This window comes from Mesitornis unicolor, unplaced genomic scaffold (assembly GCF_000695765.1).
Source record: "Mesitornis unicolor isolate BGI_N332 unplaced genomic scaffold, ASM69576v1 scaffold13508, whole genome shotgun sequence".
Taxonomy (NCBI): domain Eukaryota; kingdom Metazoa; phylum Chordata; class Aves; order Mesitornithiformes; family Mesitornithidae; genus Mesitornis; species Mesitornis unicolor.
The window spans coordinates 25,203-35,233 of record NW_010203927.1 but is presented as its reverse complement, the minus strand read 5'-3'; the positions used below and the strand labels follow the sequence as shown (position 1 = coordinate 35,233).

Sequence of the window (10,031 nt, the reverse complement as noted above, 5' to 3'; positions counted from 1 at the left end):
AAGCACCAAATCCCACCCTCTGTCCTCAGCCCCAAACCAATCGCAGACCCGTCTGCATCCCACCCCTCTGCCTGCTCCGATGGCAGCAGCCCTGGTTAATCAGTGCCAGAGGTTGGCATGAGTCAGCAGCTGTGAACTGTAGGGACCAGTGGAGAACCAGGCTCTTTCTCCTCCAAAAACCCTCATGTGAAACTGGGGCCTTCTTTTGACAGGTACATGGCTGCAGGTGGGGGATGCCAGCAGACAGCTCTAAGACCAGAGGTACCTCTGCTCATTTACCTGCTGGGGGGTCCTTTCCATGCCAGAGCGATGGGGAAATGATTATGCCCACACTGAGTGAGTTCTTCTGCCTGGAGCTCAGCAACCCCTGGGGAGTTGCACAACTCACCTGAAACCACACTTTGTGTGCTTTTAGTTTTGTAATGCTACACCCAACGGAGTCCTTCCAGTTTCTCCACATAGTTCCAGCAGCTTAAAAACAGAGATGTATGTACAACCACCCATAAAGAGCAGGGAGGTTGGTGTTTCTGCTCCCAGCCCTGGCTTTTGCCCACCTGCAGCAGAAAATTCACCATACTCAGGAAAAGTAGACACCAGGGAGGAAATATCCTTGAAATTAGAACTAAATAGCAAAGACCACCTCTCTTCAATAAAAATTTAAAGATGTTTGCAACTGCCAAGCCAAAGAACTGGTTTCCTGGTGAACTTTTTTTTTCGCCCCTCTCTTTTTTGGCAGAGAAGACTCATTAGGAGAAATGCAGCAAGCTGTAAAGCCAGCTACTCAGTGTAAGGTGACACAGCACCGTCGATGACAGCCCATCTGTGACAGCTCTTCACTCGTGGAGACACAAGCTCACATGGTGCTGCTTAGAAAGGTTCTTAAATGCTACAATGCCCAGCACAAACTTCTGTAAGTTTTCCCTGTAAAGTTCCTGTACCTAACGTATAACTGAATTCCACTGATCGGTAGCAATGTTTTTAACACAGTGGCTTCATGCCAAGGTGATAGGACTTGGGTGCATAACCTGCTTATCCCAAGACCAAAACATCTTGAAGGCATTTCATACACACACTGCATTTCAAGTAAGTCTGTCTAGATTTACTCAAGTGTTGTGCAGTGCTGCAAATATGCTGGTATTAATTAAAATGTTCATCTGCTAATCTCAAGATAATGACACAAAATACAAAGCTTCACTCATTCAGACTGAGCAGCAGATCAACCACCACAGTAACAGAGGCAATGCCAAAGCAAAGAAAGATGACACTTACTCTTACACATCAGGGGAAGATAGATTACCAGTCTAAATGCAATTTATCTATCAGGACCACAGGCTCTTCCAATACTCCTAACTCTGAGAAATCTGCACAAGCCAGGCCCACAGAGGTTTATTAGACTGCTTTGAGAACGATAGGAATTGGCCAATGCTGATGTGTCTGTCGGTGCTGCCGTGGCACTGCAAGGGCAGCTTCCTCTCGGTGCAGTTACATTTCCTACCATGTAATCGAGGCCCAGAGGAGTTGTTGTTTCAGAAGGGGCGATGGTAAAGGGAGGATGTGAGTTCCAAAGGCAGTCACTTCTCTTGTACCTTTGCTTCTTTCAGTTTCTCAGATACCAGGTAATACAAACAGGGTTGTTTTTTCCCTGCATTGTGAAATCTGGCGTCTCCTCTGTTTGGCCCACAAGTATCGCTGTCAGATGAAAGGTGAACTGGAAGAGAGGGCATGTAGGGGGGAGAAAGGGCACTTCTAGGAAAAGGAAGAGAGACCAGAAATAGGGAAGAGGGCGGAGTCAAGCCAAGAAGGATTACAGAATAGGGAAGTGGCAGCAAAGAGGAAGGCAAACTGAGAACATCCACGAAAGACAACGCTGCTGCTTTTCCATGCTCTGTGCTGTGTAAGAGGAAGTTTAGCAACTGCTCTGAGGAAATACAGGATCTCTGACCCATAAAAAGGCAGACCATTACCGAAACTTTCCGGAAAGTTATTTATTCCAGCCTTTACTATAAAAGCCATGTGCTTCATGGATTGTGGTTAAGCTATTTTGCAAGCACAAAATACTTCATTCATTATTGGGTCTTGCAGATTACTTTCCATAGCTATCTGATAAAGAAAGCTCCTTCTGCTGCTTAGTGTTTATATGCTAAATGCAGTCCTTTATCTACTAATTGCCAGCCATAGCTTTTAAAGACCATGCTGAAATTTAAAGGATGTAGCCAGCTTTGATTAAAAATTTAACATTTTAAATAAAGCCAGGCAATCTCATTTATTTCACAAATGCTTCAAAGCAGCAAGTCACCAAGTGAAATTTCAACTGCAGATCAGTACCATCTGGAGAGGAATTAGTTCTGCTTTAGTATGCTGTTAAGTTTGGTGATAGGCAGCACTGGCTGAAGTTACCATGGCACTACAGAAACCACTCAAGCTTCAAGGTACATGGATGACCAGGGTGGTCGGATGGCTGAGGCACAGACTCTCATGACAGGCGGCCTTAATTAAAAGAAACTGACTGAGCACCCTCACAAGACAATAAAGGAACAAGTCCTCTTACCCCGAAATGGGGATCACTTACAAGTCTGTAGATCCGCTAAGGAGCTTGGGGAAGGCGGCTGTGGCAGTGTCCAACGTTGAAGCCTATGGATGATTTCAAACCTCAGAAGTAAGGTCATCTCACTGGCGAAAACTGTATCAAGAACCATTCTCTAACCTATCTTCAAGGAAGTCCATGCAATGGTGTCTGTCAGGTACCAGATCACAAACTCCACAGCTGTATTTGCTAGAACCAGAACCTCATGCGTGGAGCTACAGCCCAGTCACTGCCCCTAACTTAAGTACACTGTCACAAGTGACCCCCAGCTGCTGCACGAGTGACACTGCACAGGAAGCGTGGAGAAGTCCCTGTACAGAATGCATCAATGTGCAAGGTAGAAAGCTTCTGGAAATTGTAGTCTGATAGTTATAGGTGAAAAGGTAAAAAAAGGTAATCACATGTTAGCTGACACTGAGATACGCATGGTCTCTGTGGATAAATACACTTTAAGTAAAGGAACCACCAATGGAAAATCCCCGTGAAAATAAAGCAAGAGAAATCCAAATTATAGATGCCAGTGACAGCCACAGTGGCTCCAATTTTTTTAAATTTTATTTAATCAAAGTTAAGACGTGGATAAACATAAATACAGCACAGATACTTCAGATCATTCTTCATATTTGTGTACAGACAAACTGATGGATGTAATCCCAATGAAACCTGCAGTCAATGAAGTGCATACAGCCTTCCCCCCCCACACACACACAAACAAAAACCAATGAAAAAAAAAAACAAAACCAAAACAAAACCACACAATCTCAGCACACGCTCTCATTACAAATGATTCATACATAAATAGGTAGAGGGTGCAAACAAGCTAATATGCGAACATGTATAACCTCTCGTTAATGGGAAAAAAAAAACCAGAAGCAGCCATAATGATTAAAATACATTCAGTTACTGATAACTAGTTGTGCCATACAAGGCATTATCAAAAAAAGGAAATTGTGCTGCAGAGAAAAGCTATATACAACAAGAAAATAAACTGCAAAGTTAACGCATGCATGTTTTATCCTGGAAAAGCACAGCCCTCCAATATTTTCTCCACATTTGTTATAAAAGCCCTCTGCACTCAACTAAAATTAAAATGATCTTAAAGGATAATACTTGTAAAGTTTACTTAAGTCTTCAGCCACAGAAAACTGCAATGAAAATAAATGTTCAGAGTCATTTTCAAAACAAAAAAACAAAAACAAAAAATCTATTCATCTGATGACATGCATGATTAAAAGGTCTAGGCAAGATACACTGCTCTACATTCCTGATGACTAAGGAAAAAAGCTCAAGTCAATTTAATCTGCGGATGGTCAAAGGATTTTATATTCCAGCAGAAGCAGCAGTTCAGATCTTCTGGATCTTTTCCCCAACAACTACAGGATTCTCTTTTCTGATTTTCTCAGCAGCATCAGCTTTGTAATTGTAAGAGCAACTGTGTACATCTGAATAACGGTGCATACCACAGTAGACGTTTCCACACCGACACTCGAACCCTGCGGACAGAAACATTAGTTAGACATTTCAACATTCTTAACTTCACCGGTTTCTTTTAAATCCTGAATGTGTTCACTCACTAGCAATTAATCTCAGTCACCAGTGTCAATCAGCCAAAGAGCCTCTGCTGCAGAAAGCATAAGAATCACAAATAACACATTTTTAAGCAATTACAGTGAGATTTGACTTGACCATTCCTTCCTACCACATGATACGCTAGCACAAAACACATTCCTAGGGACCTCCTGCTCTGTTTCTTTGATTATGAATCTTCGCCTCGCAGAACTCAAGTTTTCTTAGGCCCTTTCACTGAACCACTGCAAAGCCGGCTAGTGAACAGCAGCCAACTATCATCCCGTTCCTCAGCTAAGCAGACTTCCAAAGGGAAGTACTTGGAATTATGAATTTCACTTAAAGGCAGGAAGCTGAAAGACAAAATAATACATGAATGACTGAATCTAGTAAGAGCCAAACTGAAATCACCTTTGGCCAAGTTCTGTTTCAAATCAGTAACACAGAGATGACCATGCCCCATTTTCCCACTTAAGAGAAGAACCTTTTAAAGGTCCAAAGCCTAAAGAAGTCTCTCTAAGAAAAGTGAAATCAGAATTTCTTACCAGTAAGTCCAACCTTCTTCCTGCACATGAAACAACGATTCTTCTTCTGTTTTGGTTTGTCAAGCGACTTGTCTTGTTCTTCAGGTGTAGGCTCTGCGTTCTCTGACACTGAAGCTAACATTAAAAGAAGTTAATAAGAACAATGGGGAAAAAAGTCACTCGCCCCTTCCTCTGTTTCTATCATATAATAATCGTAAAGCCCACATTGTAAATCTGGGTTCTGGGGTTAGCCACTTTGCTGCAGCTTCCATGTCTGAGGTGCAATGAACTCTCAGTAGTGGTACTGGAACTCCCTCCTTTAGACCTTCAAGTTTAGTTAAAAGAGCACACTGAATGCTCAAAGTTCACAGTACAAAAATACCATAAAGAAACAGAATAATTCAAAACGAAGAGTAAGATTCAGTGCTGTCAGATTTGGGAAGAGAACCCAACGCTAAGTGTTTCCCCACCAGTGTCACAGTTCCTAAAAATCTGCTTGTAAGAAGCACTGTATTTATTAGGTTCAGTTGAGTAAACACTCCCTGAATCAACGTTATTTTTGCTGAAGGCTGCAACACTGAGGCCACACAAAATGCTGTGTTTCACAACAATCTCTGCCACTGTGACGCTGCTGTCCTTGTATACATGGAAAAACCCCACACAGGGGCAGTCACCACCTGGGGTGAGACATCATTAGCTCAAGATACACTGACTTAAAGGGAGGAAGTGCCGTATCCTGAAACCCTGAAGGATGCAGGTAAACACATTTTAAAGACACTTTTGCTAAGAAAACTTTCAACCTACTTTAAGATTCCCTCACATCTGAAAGAGATGGGTTACAGGTTGTGTGGGAGAACATAAACATGTAACGATAGTATTTGCCTGACCCTGGCAAAAATAGAAATTGGCTGCTTTTCCTCAAGTATTTGCACATTCCTTACATTACAAAACAGAAATAGAAACCAAAAATCCCAACTACATTTCAAGAAGGGCTAACAGCCAATCTCTGCCTCCCAGTCATTGCTAGATCACAGCAAGACAAGTCTCCAGTGAGTAAGGCACACGGAAGCTATGAGTATTTGCAGCAAGGAATGAAAGCAAACTCCAGCGGGGAGGAGTGTCGATGGATGAGCTAGAACCAGTGCTGTACAGACGGGAATACAGCAGCAAGCCCAGACATCTGTCAGGGAAAAGCTGCAGGCAATTCTGTGCAGCTGGACTTCTGTGAGGCCAAGACCCAGATGCAGTTCCCTGCTAGCTCTGTGCCAGCACACTGCTATTCTACAGGGCAACTCTGGGAGGGTTTTGCCTCTGTTGCTGCTGTTCTTATTATTTTTAAGGGCACTTTCCACTTCCGCAATGTATCAAAACATTGTAGGTCTGTACCAAACAACATCAATGGGGAGCAAAATACCCGACTACCAGCAAAGACTTTGCCTGAGCAGACAGTATATTCCAAAGGTTGATTGGCAAAGACAGACTGTTATACATGGTTTATTAAATCCTTTAAAAAACACCATCTATGTTACAAAGCAGAGCTTTTCTTTGTCCTGAAACCTGTAAGAATTGATAATTTGCAAAAAAAGGCTCAATGGCTTTTAGTGACTGTTAAAGGGCACATTTCTGAGCAGACAGATAATATCCAAAGGTTTGCAAGATAAGAGTCAAAAGCAGTAAGGATTAAAAGATGAGAGATAAGTATCAGAAGTGCTAGGACTTACTCAAATGAACCCTTACAGTGCTACACAGAACAGACTCTGCAGTGTTTATTAATTCATTAAGAAAGTTCCATGCCATGAATTGGCGTTTAGCAGCTCACATGCTCAAGTTTGCATTTCCTGTTGTGGCAAAATCCAGTTAACTCAATATAAGTTTTACTAAAAGCCTCTGCAACTATTAGCCAAATTTAGGAGTAACTGGCACTGTTCCCTGCATAGCAAGGCTCTCTAATGCACACATACATATTCTTTGTGTGTGTGGCTCTCACACTAAAAAAGGTTTAAAAATATTTAAGGGCTGCTGCTCACTGCAGAGCCGAGTGGGAAGATTCTATCACTGCTGCCACAAGTCACTTTGTATCTACTGTAGTAACCAGAAATTTTAGATCTCAATTTGCTTTTTCACAGAAGCCAGAGATTTGACCCCAAATCCTGGTGACTATGAATATCCAAACCACTAAGCTACCTTTAGATGACAAAGTGCTGGTTTTTAGTGCTCCATCTATAAGCTAGCTGTGTTGAAACGCAGTAGGAAAAAGCCAGGTAAAATTCGGTACCACCCAGTTAGGGCTCACAGGAAACTGCTTGCAGCCACTCCCAGCTGCTGTACTTTGGATTCCAGGATGCTGGTGCTGCTTTGCTTGAACAGATTCCCTCCCTTCCCCCAGTCCCAGCTCTGCTTCAAGCAGAACAGGAGCACTGGCAGCACCAGCACAAGCTGCCAACTAACCAAAAAGGAACAGAGCACAAACACACTCATTCCTCTGGAGGTGACAAGCTGGGCTGGCTGCTAGAAGTTCCTCGTTTTACAGAGCGTGTTCTTAGCTGATCAAAACAAGCAGGGCCTGGATTTCCTCCTAAAGGCAGGAAGGAGCTTGTGCGACTGCTTTGCTTGTGCCAACCCTGCTTGAACTTCGGTGTACTCTGACTGACCGTGAAAACAGCACCGGTGAGATAAAACACACTCCAGTCCTCACATGCCTGCAGGCACAACTCTGCATTTGCTGCACACCATGTCCGTTCTCTACGCTGAAGAGATTTTACATTTATCACCCCTGTATTACCAGGGAGAGCTTCTCAAGGAAAATGGTTCCTTATTCCCACAGGAAGAAGATTACCAGCTACCTTCACCTCTGGAGTGCCTCTGACCAGACCAAGAATACCCACTCCTCCAGACAAATGCAATGAAGTTAATCTTAAGCAGAAGATTGCCACTTCCTAACAGTTTAACACTAAACTGAAGTAATCAGCCTAAAATACACTGTTTCAGTGTTAGGAAGAGGTAAATTAAATAAAACCACACTTACCTAAAGAATCTAGTTTTAAATCTGTCTTGTGCATGTCTCCTCTCTCCCTAGAGCATTCATGCAGTAAATAAGGATATCCTGCATTATTTTCTACACTTGTAACATAATCATACTCCACCTCTGAGCCCCTGGTACTATCACAAAAATTTGAAGTATCAATCAACCCCTTTCCAGTTCTGTCTACTGAGCTAGCCCTGATAAGGTCCACTGAAGGAGATGCTATTAGTTCAACAGCATTCACCTTAGGTCCAGGTTATCTCCATGTAAAAATCCATAGCAGGATGTTTTAATGTTTAAGAACATTAAACTTAAAAAAAAAAATAAAGACACACATTACCTTGTATCTGGGCTTTCTGCAGTGTTTAGCACCAACAAGCATTATGACACAGTCACTAAATGTAAAAATATGTATGTGTTTTAACGTATTCTATAGTTTTTCTCTATTTCTTTTGCAATACATAAATCTAATTAAGACAAATCTGAACTGCTCCTTGAGATTTATATCCCTTTGTAGTTTTAGCTTGTCTGCAAACAGCAAGGAGTGTGTACACACAGCTCAAGTCCTATCTATCTGTCTTGTTCAAAAAATAATAGTAATCTAAGAAAGCCTAATTACTCACCCAATCTTCCATTACTTTCTATTGTAACCCAGTAAAATTTTGTTGAACAGCAAGTTAAGGGGACCTCAAATGAGGCTGACCCTGGCACAGTGAGTTATAAATAGAGATTGTAATTTAGAACTGCAATTACGTGGTGGTGCTGTTCTTAGTTTAGAAGTCACTATGGTACAAAGGACAGGACACAGCTTAGTACTCTAAACACCTGATATAGGTTGATCCTGTAAAATGCAAATATGCCCCCAAACCCAAAACTTCTAGTTGAGAAATCTTATCTTCTCATAGAGAGAATTAGCTTTAGAGGTGTAAAATTAGGAAGAGCATGAATTTATCCAAGTGAGTAAGAAGTTTCATTCCTCTGAGAACTTGCTAAGAAAAGTCTTTTCACAGGCACAAGTCACCTCACCGCACAAGCATTAAAGATTATTTTAAAATAACGCACAGTAGATGCTGCAAACCTAGAGTTTCATCTTACTGCTAAGCCAAGCAAGTAAGATACACATGTAAACAGATTAATTCAGGCACTAGATGGGAGATGAAGAATCATGAGACTAACAGGAAGAAGGAAAAAAAAGGGTAGTAGGAAGATCAGCTTACAAAAGTCGCCTTTATAGTCTCTGATATATGCCACATTCATAGCAGCATAAAACTGCAGCGAAATATCCCTGTGTCTGACTGAGGTGCTCTACTTCTGAGGCTCCCAGAAAGGGACGTACTTCCATGTGAGCTGGGTTATAGCTGGGAGGCAGCATGTCCCAGGTTCCCCATGCCACAGGAAAAGGGATGAAAATAGAGCCATAGCTGTATTGCTCAGACATGTATCAGCTAAAATTCTACAGCTTGCAAACCTACCTCTGCTGTGCAAATATACAGAACTTAAGAAGCATAAGCCTTTGCAGCACTTGCTCCTCTCTCAAGCTGGGTAAGGCCAGACATCATTGATCAATAGTAAGAGCACACCTTATGCGTGTCATCAAAACTCAGGCAGCAAGAACTCTCAGCTCCAGAAAACAAACTAAACAGTGGGTATAACATACGTCTAGAATATATCTTCTCAAAAGTTATCATATTTCTAATAACTGACAGCTCAAAGGCTAGCACAACGTGGTATTAGCATTAAAACCTCTTCTCCAAGTTTTACAGCTACTGTCAGTGTGACTGAAAAGGTGGCCTTACTCAGCACAGGAGCTGAATAATGATTTCTATTCCACCCTACAAAAAGGGAGAGCTCCAGTTTAGAAAAATACCTAAAAAGCAGAACTTTGGTACCAGAGGTAAAATGAAAGAATTTATATTTAGCATCCTTAAGTGGAATGACATCTTTTATCTGTGGAAAACACAAACTCCTATGTTAAGGCTACTCTTCAGAAATATAACTCTACCCACTGAAGCCTTAGCTGTGTCAGCAAAAATAAAGGCAGAATACTTACTGACCAACCTACAGATTACAAGTCTGAGCAAGTTTTGTACACTATCTGGCATTTTTGCATTTTCCTAAGAAACAGTATTAAAAACTCTTTAGTTTTAAGCTCTGCAAACCTGACATAAAAAGAATAAAAAATCAAAGTAAAAAACCAACTTCACATTGGACCAGCAATAAGGATTTTAAGCCAATTTAGTTAAAATCACCCACTCAGCCATTTTCCTTCAAGCAACCAGAGTTTGTGGTTTGGTAATTTTGCATTTGATAAAGTGAATTTCAGTGGGTCAAAATA

General features: G+C 41.6%; 1 protein-coding gene across 4 annotated transcripts in view; it reads right to left on the bottom strand.

Annotated features, from left to right (window-relative positions):
- Positions 1-3,098: 3,098 nt before the first annotated feature.
- Positions 3,099-10,031, bottom strand: part of ZFAND6 (zinc finger, AN1-type domain 6) — a 29,492-nt gene continuing 22,559 nt past the window's right edge. For 3 of the 4 annotated variants that reach the window (XM_010190897.1, XM_010190898.1, XM_010190899.1), the window contains 2 exons: positions 4,696-4,809; positions 3,099-4,077 (listed from right to left, as the gene is read on the bottom strand). In XM_010190897.1, coding sequence (XP_010189199.1) covers positions 3,929-4,077; positions 4,696-4,809 — 263 coding nt within the window. In that variant the 3' untranslated portion in view covers positions 3,099-3,928. The remainder of the gene's footprint in view (positions 4,078-4,695; positions 4,810-10,031) is intronic. The other variant, XM_010190901.1, reaches the window with a different exon arrangement.